The sequence below is a fragment of the Canis lupus genome, chromosome 11 (assembly GCF_048164855.1).
Source record: "Canis lupus baileyi chromosome 11, mCanLup2.hap1, whole genome shotgun sequence".
Taxonomy (NCBI): Eukaryota; Metazoa; Chordata; class Mammalia; order Carnivora; family Canidae; genus Canis; species Canis lupus.
Window position 1 is genome coordinate 9,775,756 of NC_132848.1, and position 12,764 is coordinate 9,788,519.

A 12,764-nucleotide genomic window follows, 5' to 3' on the forward strand; every position below is an offset into this window, starting at 1 on the left:
AGGTTCTGTGCAAATTACGTACAAGTGTCCCCTCTGGACAGAGGCAGCTCTGTGGCATGTTGTCAGACTTGACAAGTGAGCTGGATTTCTGCTCAGAAGGTTGAACCTGCCACTTTGGTCAGGTTACCTTATGCAACGAAAAAGCCCATCCAACCCCACGCATGGGCCCTGAGAACTCAACACAATTATTATTGCTTTATATGCCACAGTCTTTACCACCAGCTGGTGAATTCCTAGAAGGCAGTTAGATCAATTAAAATTTGTATTCTCAGAACCTCACACATAGTAAGCATTGATAAATGTTCTTTGAATTGTTGTTTTTTGAATGAGAAGACATTCCAGAAGTTATCATAAGAAATCTCTTAAGTATATAAACACGTACATAAGTCTTCTTAGCAAAAAAAAAAAAAAAAAAAAGCCTTCTTAGCTGCATGATCTTAGGTAAATAATTTGACTTCCTTATTCCCTAGTTTCCTCATTTATAAATTGAGGACATTACTGGTGCCTACTTCAGGCTTTCTGTGAAGATCTGATGAAAGAGTATCTGGCAAAGTGACCAGCCCTGAGTCTATGTTACATGAGTTATTGACTATTATCATCAACATAACAAATAAATAAAGGAGTATTCTGAGACCAGCCCTTTTAAATTTGACAACAAATAAGACAGTTTTGGAGGAAGAATCTTTCTGCCTTGATTTAAGAAACAGGGACAGCTACTGCAGTCTAAATAAGGATATTACCGTCAATGTTACAGTATTGAGGATGTTCAAGAGATAGAATTGCAATATTTTAGAATTTGGAAGGCATTTAGAGATAATCCAAACTTCTTTTCTTATAGATAAAAGAATTGGGTTTAGTGACCTTTCCATGGGTTCTGTTTCTCCCTCCGGCCCTTCCCAAATGTCTGGCCTCATCTCCTCACACACACACACATACTGCCTGCTCAGCCCTGGCCCCCAATATCTTCCCTTGCATACAGCCCCTATCTGGGGCATCACAACCTCTCCCAGAATGCCCTTTTGCAGCTCCTTTGCCTCGGCCTGTGATAGCCTTCCTCTCTACCCCTGACTCCTGTCTCAGCTTCAAGTCCCAGTTCAGTAGTTGTGTCTTTTCTGGCAAAGCCTTCCCCTCCCAACTCAGCCAAGGTTGGCTGTGGCCCCCTTTGTGTTCATACCTCTATCCAGCCCTCATCAGAGTAAGGCTCCGAATCCCAACTGTCTGGCTTTAAATTCCAGCTCTGTCACTTACTACCTGGGTTTCTCTTGCTCTTCTCTGCCTCAGTCACCTTATCTATCAAATGGAAATAATCATGGGATCTACTTCATGTCTTAATACATTCAACAAATAGTTATCAACTGCTTATTGTGTGTCAGGAGCTGTTCAGGACCTGGAGTAGTGACATGGTGAATGAGACAAAGTCCTTATTCTCGTGAGCCTACACTGAAATGGGAGGGCTGAACAATTAAAATAAAATATAATCAAGTATAATCATTATTTTAAGGGCCATAAAAAATATACAGCAGAGAAGCAGACTCAAGAGTGTTGAGGGCAGTGGCTGTTGTTTTGAGAGGGGAGGCAGGGAAAGAAAGTCTGTTAGAGGAGGTGATATTTGATTGCACATGAGTGAGCAAGCCACACAGAAATCTAGCACGAGTGAATTGTAGGCAGAGGCAATTTCATGTGCAAAGGCCCTTGGGCAGGAAGGATGAGCTTGCATGGCAGGGGGCAGAAAGGCTAACAGGGCGACTACCAAGTTAATGAAGCAGACAGTGGGGGAAATGAGATTTTATCCCTAGCACCAAGACTTTTGGATTTTTATCTCCTAAATGTTTCCCCAATCCATTTTCCCCTTCTCTTCATCCCTGATCTTGTATGCTATTATCCCTGATTTCTCTCCTTGCAGTCAACCCGCCTTAAAGCTATCTTCTATCCTGCTGATGCAATAATCTAAATACATAACTCTGACGCCACTATCCTGTGCTTTATAGTTTTCTGTGGACTAACTCAACTTTGTCTGTAGAGTAAATCCCAGGTGCATCAACATTCTGCACAAAGTCCTTTACTTAACTCCTGCCGACCTCTTTACCTCCCACTTGAACATACACGTCAGCCACACCAAACTACTGGTTCCCAGATACCATCTTTCTGGTCTCTACACCTTGCCTTGAGCTGTTTCCTTTCCCTAAAAACCATCCATTCTTCCACATTGTTTCTTGGCTAACCCAAAAGTCAGATTCAGCTCTGGAGTTACTTCTCTGTTCTCTCATTATAGCCTAGCAATGTCCTAGTAATGCTACAATAGCACTTCTCAGTAATTATTAGGATGATCTGTTTATATATATCTGCCTCTCCAGTTGCTTCTAATTTTCTCAAGGGCAGAGAATTGGTCCTTAATCATGTTTTGCCTCCCCAGGGCATGATCTGTGTTCTGGCCAAGAGCAGCTAGGCAAGAACTGTGTTCATGGCCTGTCTCATACTGTCAGCTAAGAAGTCGATCGTGAATATGTCCCCTGTCTCAGGGCCACACAAGACATAGCTGCTCTATGAGACTGTGTTCAGGCAAATGCGTTTCAAATGACGCCCAACAATTTTCAAGATTCTTTAATCACATTCATCTTAAAATTCAAAAAGAAGGCAAAATCCACATGTCTACCTGAGAAAAACAGAGAACAGAAAGTGTCTTAGAAGGTTGTTTTCTTTTTTTTTTAAAGATTTATTTAAAATAAAGTGAGGGAGTGTGTGTGTGGGGGGGCACATGGGTGCACTTGCTGGGGGGGGAGTAGGGGCAGAGGGATAGGATCTCAAGCAGACTCCCCGCTGAGCAAAGAGCCCCACACAGGGCTCCATCTCATGTTCCCGAGATCATGACCTGAAACAAAATCAAGAGTCGGACACCTAACTGACTGAGCCACACGGGTGCCCGAGTTTAGAGTTTTAACTAGTAAGTTTTAAAAGAAAGGTAAATACTTGAAGAAACAGGCTTATTTTAAATAAAACTATGTCCAGTGTCTACTTCTCCTCATTTAAATGGAAGTATCACCTGCCAAGTGTAATTTCTATATATTTATTGTACTTTGCCTGATAGTTAAAAAGGTTTGGGAGTGGAGAATAGATGCTAAATCAATTCTTTCCCATATCAATGTGCTATTTTCTTTATTTAAGCTTCTTTTTACATTAAGTTCAAAGTTTTAGGCTCCATTAGAAAATTAAATTGATTTTTTTAAAAGTTCTATGCACTCACAAAATGAGATTTTTTTTTTTTTATCGTTCCATACTCTAATTGCCAAAAATAATTTAACCTGGAACTGAGACTAACCATCACAAAGTTTTCCAAAAGTCTAGTAAAAAAGAAGAACTAATTGATGATTGTAGAAAAGCCACTGTCCACCCAACACCTAAACCAAAGATTTATTTAATATATCCCCGGGACAAACCTGCAAAATGTTGAGTCTGTTATTTTCACAGCAGAGAAGAGAGATATCTCCCTGAATTGTTTCTCCCATCTTCTCTCCCCCCAGAACCCTTCTCCATTATTTGACCTTGACCTCTCCTTCGCTGAATTTCCAATGACCTCTCAGATATGATAGGAGGCCCTCATGATCATCTAGAACACGACTTTCTCTTTAAGATCTCCATGCACTTGAACATCCTGAGCTCTCCCCTTGGAAAGAAATTTCCTCCGTTGCTGGTCTGATGAATGCTTCCTCACCCTTCGGGAATGAATTCAGACATCACCTGCTCCGTGAGCTCAGTGAAGAGCTCCTGCCTCTCGTTCCTCCAGGCAGGGAATAGAGTGGCCTTCTTCGTGCTCTCAGCCAATCCCATTCTTTCTAACCTCATGTGGATGAGGATGATGAATATGTGCTTCCTAGACTATTAGCTTCCTGAGAGCAGGGACCACATTTATTCCCCTCCATGTGCTCTATGACTCAGCGTCTATGTTTGTTGATTGACTGCTTGAAGCAGAGAAGTGCGGCAGGGGAGAATAACGGAGGGTTCACAGCAATGGAACCAAGTTACCCCCAGGCTGGCAAATGGGGCAAGTTGGCTAAATTACTGCAGCCAAAGAAGTCCTGACCTGACAAGGCTTCCTTCAGAGATCCTGCTACAGGATGAAGAACATTTTCACTAAACTCTTATTCCCCCAAACTTCTCCTCTCACAACACATCAGGGACATTTAAGTGAAATGAGCTTAATCCAAAACAAAATGCTTTATTGAATATCATTCCTTTCCGCTTCGCCACAACAATTTAAAAGATTTTTATTTGTGCAAGTGTTTTAAAGTCAGGAATAAACACAGAGGATAGTGGTGGAGGGTTTGTTTATGCGCTTTTATACCACCGTGTAAGGAAGACACAGCAGAGTTTACATTTGTGCCATGTAAATCGCTATAGAACCAGATGTGGCTTACAAGGTACCTTGTAACTCATCTCCTCTAAGCAATAAAGGCTTTTTTTTTTTTTTTCTGGCAAAAGTTTGAGAAACTTACTGCTGTTTTCTATCAGCAGATACAACAGATGGCTGGCACATGCCTGCTTTGCTAAATGAAATGGGCTCTCTGCAGAATTACTCTTTGATCCCTAGTGGCATGTCCACAACACCACAATGCAAAATACCACAGCGGAGCAGCATCTAAACATTAAAAGTTTAAAGCTGTGTTTTCGATATGAGTACCTTCTTTAAAAAAAATCATGCCCACAGTGAGTAAACATATTCGCATTCCCACTTTGAAACCACGGGCCAGGGGTTAAAAACCGAGGTATTTCCTCCATTTGGTGACATAAAACCACTGCAAAGGTACGATGGCTAACCCCAGGAGTACGCAAGTATGCAACCACTTATAACTACCAAAACAATCACAACTCCATTAGGAAAAAATGTGGACGGTACACATTCAGGGACTTAAATAATAATAATCAGTGTTACCATAACTTAGGGAATTGGAAGAAGGCCGTTAACGGTATTTGGCAGTTCCTTTGAAGAAGGAGGGGAAGTACGCGAATTAAAATTCACTTCTCTATTGCTTTTCTTTCATTTTTGTCAAGGGGAGAAAAGAAGGAAAGAAACATTTTTTTTCTTTCTTTTTTTTAAAAAAGGATTTTATTTATTTATTCATGAGGGACACGGAGAGAGAGGCAGAGACACAGGCAGAGGGAGAAGCAGGCTCCATGCAGGGAGCCTGACATGGGACTCGATCCCGGGACCCCAGGATCATGACCTGAGCCCAAGGCAGACACTGAACCACTGAACCACCCAGGGGTCCCAGAAAGAAACATTTTCATACAGGTCTCCTTTCCTCAACAAGTCCAGTGGGAGATTTGAGGCTACAAACTATAGCCAGTTTAATGGGACTAGTGTGACACTGTACATTGCAAAAACAAGCTATCCAGAGCTGTAGGGGCATTTAAATGCCAGAATCATATTATCTAGTTCATATTATGGAAACACGTCAGAAGGATTCCGCTTTTAAAAAAAAATTAGCAAAAATATGAGTCAGTTTTCAGGAAAATGGTCTGTTTTTTATTTTCCTTTTTGCCAACAGTACCTTCCTCATTTCAAAGCTAACTTTGGGTGCTACTGACTGGAATCATTCACAAAGACACCACTATCCAGACAAAGTCCTTGAGTTTTCCTCATACTGGATTTTGTATTATTATTGCCCTTATCGCTGGCAGTTTGAAGTAACTCAAGAAGTTTTTTAACTGACAGGGAGCTAGGAAGGGTTATGAACACATTGATGTTCTTTACATAGGAGTGAATATTGCACTAGATACACTGTATCTTCACCATCTGTCGTACTTGCTGTTTTCTATGGTGATACATAAAACACAGGAGCACATTTCTGCACTGTAACCCAATAATCGATTCTTCTAAAATATGCATGTGACCACCCCCTTCCCAGGACAGCAAAATTCTCCTCTTCCTTTCCCGTATCCACAATGACATTCTCAGTTATGTATTTAAACATCTTGCAACTGAGAAAAATGAAGCTCTGTCACTGACTTCTAGTGGTTATAAGAATTGGGACCACTATATATGATAACAAGCGTACTTTGAGATCCGGACCTGTTGTTACAAGAGCTTGCTTGGTAATCCACGTGGTGGGTTGGAAGTTAATAGCGACTAGTTATCTTCACCCGGAGAATTTTTATTCCATACACCCCAGTTTCATCCCAGCCCTTGCCAACCATCTCAGAAATCCAAGCATTTGGTCACAAGGAGGTTGGTAAACTAGTACAAATGGCTCAACATAAATCCATCACCACTGCTTAAAAAAGAAAAAAAAAAGCCAACATTAAAAGAGATGCCCTACCAAATGGGTACTAAATTCACAGAACCTTGGCATCTATATGCGGGTGATAGACTATACTACAGTTATTAAAATCAAGTCTATATGATCTTTATAAATCTTTATAAATAAAAATCTATTTATACGGTCTATATAAACAAAAAAATTTGGCCTTGAACCAAATTGGTTCATATGGAAATCAGCAGTGGTGTCCTAGTATTAGAATTCAGATTTGTCCAACAAAACTTCTCATTAAAGTTTTATTTGAAAGTCATTAGTTTTAGAAAGGGCTATTTTCCAAATAAAATATTTAATTAGTGCATCATTTAGAAAACCAAAATGGTCACTCATGGCCCCTACCTGTCCCAAATTTAGAGAAAAATCAGAATAAGGAATGTCTCATTGAAAAATATCAACTATTAAAAGTTATATACAGCAATAAAGAGTATTTTCCCTTAATTGCTAAAAATCCTTCAAGCCTAAACTTCTTTAATAGCAATTCTTCTCTGATCTAAAGGCCTCGAAAAGGGGCATGTCAGAAAATGAGTATTTTAAATGGGAGATAAAGTAGAGACAGGGTTTTCCATGGAAAATGAGGATTTCAGTGAGAGGAAGAGGTCAGGTTATCTGATTTCAGATAGGAAAGCCTTTCTATACAGATTTTTAGGGATCGTAAAAGAAAGTGGTGACAATCAGGGATCCCTGGGTGGCGCAGCGGTTTGGCGCCTGCCTTTGGCCCAGGGCGTGATCCTGGAGACCTGGGATCGAGTCCCACGTCGGGCTCCTGGTGCATGGAGCCTGCTTATCTCTCTGCCTGTGTCTCTGCCTCTCTCTCTCTCTGTCTGTGACTTAAATAAATAAATAATAAATAAAATATTAAAAAAAAAAAAAGAAAGAAAGTGGTGACAATCAGATAAGCATTAGTGAATTCTTTGGGCTCCATAGTTACGATCAGCCATGAAAACCATTTGTTTTACCATTTTGTTGAGTGATACATAGTGTAAAAATGATACTGGCTAATAAATGTAAGTAAACTATAATGTAGAACATCATGAAAGTTTTAACTCAAAAAAAAAAGTTTTAACTCTAAAGTAGAGCTTTTTGCACACATTTAATGTAAAATAGTTCTTGAAATTACAAATCAATACACACTCATTGTGGGAAAACAAAAACATAATACACACAGATGTAACTATTGTTGTCACCTTGGAGAATCAGAGGTGTATCAGATGCTTATTCCAGTGTCTGCCTACATATTTTGTAATGTAATCAAATAGAATATACTGATACAGGCTGTTGACTTAATCTGTCATGAATGTCTTTCTATGGCATTGAGTAGATGCCTAGAATATTCTTTTTTTTAATGTCTAGAATACTCTTATTAATGCTTCATTGCATTCTCCTGCCACTATCACCGGACCTTTAGATCCTACCCATTTTTACTTTTATAAATAGCACAATGAGGAACAGTCTTGCACCTACATTTTTATTAACATCCACAATTATTTCCTTAGAATGAATCTCTGGAAATAAAATTTTCCAATCAAAGGGTATCTATCAAACTTTTTGCTATCAGAATAAATAGCCTTGCAAAAAGGCTAACAGGGCCATCAGCCATATATAAGCATGCACTCTTCTCCACATACTCAAAACTCTTTTAAAAACCTGACCAACTTGATTTGGGTAAATGAATCTCACTGTAATTTTTATTTGCATTTGTTTGAAGTAGAACATAAAAGTTATTTCAAATGGCCCCAAGAACACTTTGGGTTAATGGACTAATAATTTATTGGAAAGAGATAATACCTACTGCCTCTAGGTCTTCAATCCTAAAGTTATTTTAACTTTCTCCACGTGTTGCCAAAACACTTAAATATTAAGCTTAAAATTTTGTTAATCAGCTGTGTGTTCTTGCTTGTGTTGAAATCCTAAATGTTTGATATTATTTGGATGAAATAACTAGATAATGAAATGAACTTTTCATTTTCCATGTCGATGTTTTGATGTGGTTTGGCTACAGCCAGAGATGCCTTTCAAAATACTTAATTGGCATTGAAGTGATTATTTTTCTCATCTTCAAAATTTCCATGCATTTCAAAAATTATGCTGCTGGAGTCACATAACTTTATTGAGTAAAATAAGCAAAATTTAAATAGTATTTTTAAATGTCCCTCTATTTGGCATTGTGTAGACCCTACCTTCCTCACCTACTCTCCTAGCTAATTAAAACAGACACCAGAGTTCATGTAGTTACTGATGGTAACTACATCCAGAGCAGACTGAGCATAAAAAGCAAGATAACTTAACCGAAGTGCTAACACTATACTGCATAATGAGATGATTCACAAGGGTGATCAACACCTAAACAGGAGAGAAAAAGATGCTAGAAGCTTCGTGTCCATGCCAGTTCCAACATCTTCTCTAATCCTTTACAAGAGACATTCCTGAGATTGATTCAGAGACTCGTTTTGTACTCAACAATGTGTCAGTATTTGCAAACATGCGCTAAGCTATAAAGCAACAGGGGAGATGACATGATATTTAAGTCTTTGTTCAAAATCCATTCTCCAGAAGACAAATGCATATGTAAAATAAATTAATAAATAAGAACTGTTGACATTTTCTGCTTCTCCTATAGTTACCAAATACTTTCAGCTAGGAAGGCGTGTAAGTCAAGCTACCTTCTTGGTTCTTATAAATTCATAAAAGTATAGGTAAAGATGATGTCCTTTTTAAAACTACAGAATTAGGGACACCTGGGTGGCTCAGCGGTTGAACATCTGCCTTTGGCTCAGGGTGTGATCCCGGGGTCCTGGGATCGAGTCTCACGTCCAGCTCCCCGCAAGGAACCTGCTTTTCCCCCTGCCTAAGTCTCTGCCTCTCTCTGTGCCTCTCATGAATAAATAAATAACATCTTAAAAAAATAAAACTACAGAATTAATATTGATCTCATCTGCCAAGTGGTCAAACACAGATTAAGTCAGGTGAAAAGAAAAGGAGATGACAAAAGGCCATTCACTGCTTTATTATTGATTTCACACTATTCCAAAATTAATAGTCTATGAAGTAACTATAAAGAGGGAATTATAGGAGAAAAGAAATGATCTCCTCTCGAGCAATAAGAGCCTCAGTGAACTTATCTGCCAAATGGGGATATTAGAGTACATGACCTTCCTGCTATGAACCCTGGTGGATCCAAAATCCATTTTGTTTTTTGTTTTTGTTTTATTTTTACAACGATGGAGTGTTGATAGGTCTAGATTCGGTTTATTTTAGAAAACAAAAACAAAAACAAAATGAGAGAACAGACCTGAGGGAAAAAGATGAGTAAAACAGTCACACCCAGCATATAACAGATAATTAGAGGCACCCAATGTGGCTTCTCAATTCAAAATAATTACTTTTTATAAAGTGTTTTCTGGATTGCATTGTTCATGAAAATAGCCATGTAAGTAAATTTAGAATAAAAAAAAAAAAAAAGACCTGAAAATGTGATTTTAATTATAATTACAATGATTCTCATAGTGGACACATTTTACCGACTAATGAGCAAAAGAATTTATTACTTACTATTTGTCCTCCAGAGTAAATTCTCCAACTGCACAAAAGAAATTAAACTCACATAATATTTATTCTCCCTTTCTTTCCAAAATTAGACATCATTTATGTATTACTGGAAACAAAAGGTAACATACAAAGGATGGTAATGTACTAAGAAATAAAAGGAATGCTTCTTCATAAAAATATATTGCAGTTTTCTTTTTCCATATGAAAGTATTTAAAACGGTGCTTAAAAAATCAATAGCCCGCAATATTTTACAAATGTGACACTTTTTGAGGCTGTGAACTTCAACCAGAAATACGCAGCATTTACATTGTCCCAGTGAATAACATTCAACAATTTTTTCAAACGCACAACGTCAAAATCACTTACAGAGTTTAATATTTGTTGTAAAGCATAACCAACACCAAGAGTGATTGGGTATATACCATGGCAAAGAATCTTTTAAGATATTATGTTAAATTTTAACGTCAACGATCATAGAAAGAAGTGATGTTGGTGTTTGTTTCTAGAAGCCTGAAGACTCAGAGTCATATCAAAACAGCAAGCTTAGGCACACTGCTCATCTTTTTATTTTTATTTATTTATTTATTTGCTCACCTTTTCCTTTTGGGAATCTTTATGTGACACGTTGGAATAAACGCGAGTAAATTCCTTATTTGCTTTGGAGATGATCCCATGAGAAATCACTCTAAAAAAGTCGTAAAAGTGTAGCAGCCTCCACACTACACAGTATTCTCTCTACCTGCCCATCAGGCAATGGAAATATTACAGGCTCATTTTCTCCACCCTTCCTCGTTATCAAAGCTTACCTGCCCTGCAGCTTGCCAGGTGAAATTCATGGAATGGATATTGACGGGAATGGCTGGCATTCTCTGCTGCGCTTTCCTGAAATCATGGGTGAAAGGGGCCATTTTCCCCTCTGAAACAATCAAGATATCTTCTTCAAATCCTGGTTTAAAAAAATAATAATAAAGTAAAATCAACAGAACCATCCAACCAGACCGACTTCAGAGAAGCCAAAGCAGACAGCGCACGCGGGGGGGGGGGGGGGGGGGGACGGGGACGGGGGACGCTCAAGAAGGAGCGTGGTGCTCCCTGCCAGGCACCTGTCCTTGCCCCACCTGATTGTCCTCGACGTGTGATGAGAGCAGCGCCAGCACTCAGGCCTTCGGGGAAGGCAGGGGACGGGGGGCGGGGGGGGGGGGTCCCCGCGGCGCCCACCCTACAGCCGCAGGGCCGTCGGCGCCCGCACCCGCGCCACCGGAACGCTGGGCCCGCTTAGGGGTCTCCAGGCTCCGCCGAGGGACGCGCGCTGTGGGGAGGGGGGTGGAGCGCATCCCGGGGAGCGAGGAGGCTCCGCGGAGGGACGCGCGCAGGGGGGCGGGGGGGCGCGCTCCGGGGGGTAGGAGAGCATCCCAGGGAGCGAGGCTCCGCGGAGGGACGCGCACTGGGGGGTGGCGGGGAGCATCCCGGGGAGCGAGGAGGCTCCGCGAAGGGACCCGCGAAGGGACGCGCGCAGGAGGGCGGGGAGGGCGCATCCCAGGGAGCGAGGCTCCGCGGAGGGACGCGCTCGGGGGTGGCGGGGAGCATCCCGGGGAGCATCCCGGGGAGCGAGGCTCCGCGGAGGGACGCACGCTCGGGGCGGAGGGGGGATGAGCATCCCGGGGAGCCAGGCTCCGCGGAGGGACGCGCGCTGGGGGCGGGGAGCATCCCGGGGAGCGAGGAGGCTCCGCGGAGGGACGCGCTCGGGGAGGGGTGGGGGGCGCATCCCGGGGAGCGAGGCGCGGCGGCCCCCGGTGCGGGCGCGGCGGCGGGGCCTTACCGATGAGCGCTCTGGCCTGGCGGGCGTCGATCCACAGGTACAGGCTCTCCTCGCGCGGCGGCCCGAGCTCGGCGCGCAGCCCCAGCAGGCAGGGCAGGAGGCCCCACAGGCCGAGCGCGGCGGCGGGGACGACGCCCCTGCGGGCCATGCTCCCGCCGACTGCCGCCCCGGGGCTCCCCCTCGCCTGCCCAGCCCGCGAGCCCGGTGCGAGCGAGAGCGCGACGGAGCGAGCCCTCGGCGGACGCAGCGCGGAGGCGGGGCGGGAGGTGCCGGCACGCGCGGCGAGGCCCACAGCCCCGGGGTTAAATACGCGGCGGCGCGGGCGGGGGGCGCCGTCGGGGGCGGAGGCCGAGGCGCCGAGGGGCGCCCGCGGGGGGGCGCGGCGGCCGCGGCTGGGATGCTGGGGACGGGCACGGCACGGCACGGGGACGGGGACGGCCGGGGACGGCCGGGGACGGCTCCGCCCCGCGCGGCGCTGCAGGAGGCGCTGCGCCCCCGCTCCCCGCCTTCCGCCGCCCCCGCTGCCCAGCCGTCGGCGCCCGCCCTCCGCGCGTCCCCTCGGGGGAAGGCCCGAGCCGCCGCCCCAGGCTCGCAGCGCCGAGGGCGCTCTCTCGGGGTGGGGGGCGGTCCTCCCCGCGGCTCGGGCGGCGCCGCGAAGGGTGACAGGTGCACCTGCCGCCCGGCGCGCCGATCGATCGGAGCACCGCGCCGGAGCCCGGAGGCGCGCGGCCTCGTGCAGTCGGCGCGCTGGGGCCCGGCCTCCGGGGGTCGGGGGGTGGGGGGGCTGCAGCCTCGAGGGGCCGCCCCAGCTCGCCTGCTCCTGCCTGGCCCCGACCTTGTGCAAGTGGCCACGCTGGGGGCCCGGCCTCCCTGGGGGGGGGGGGGGGGGCGCGAGGGCTGCAGCCTCCAGGGGCCGCCCCAGCTCGCCTGCTCCTGCCTGGCCCCGACCTTGTGCAAGTGGCCACGCTGGGGGCCCGGCCTCCCTGGGGGGGGGGGGGGCGAGGGCTGCAGCCTCCAGGGGCCGCCCCAGCTCGCCTGCTCCTGCCTGGCCCCGACCTTGTGCAAGTGGCCACGCTGGGGGCCCGGC

The 12,764-nt window shown here is 44.7% G+C and overlaps 1 protein-coding gene across 1 annotated transcript in view; it reads right to left on the bottom strand.

The window, feature by feature from the left end:
* The window catches only part of WIF1 (WNT inhibitory factor 1), a 66,171-nt gene extending 54,331 nt beyond the window's left edge, over window positions 1-11,840 (bottom strand). The window contains exons 1-2 of the mRNA XM_072843133.1: window positions 11,678-11,840; window positions 10,665-10,804 (exon numbers count right to left, since the gene is read on the bottom strand). Coding sequence (XP_072699234.1) covers window positions 10,665-10,804; window positions 11,678-11,825 — 288 coding nt within the window. The 5' untranslated portion in view covers window positions 11,826-11,840. The remainder of the gene's footprint in view (window positions 1-10,664; window positions 10,805-11,677) is intronic.
* Window positions 11,841-12,764: the final 924 nt, after the last annotated feature.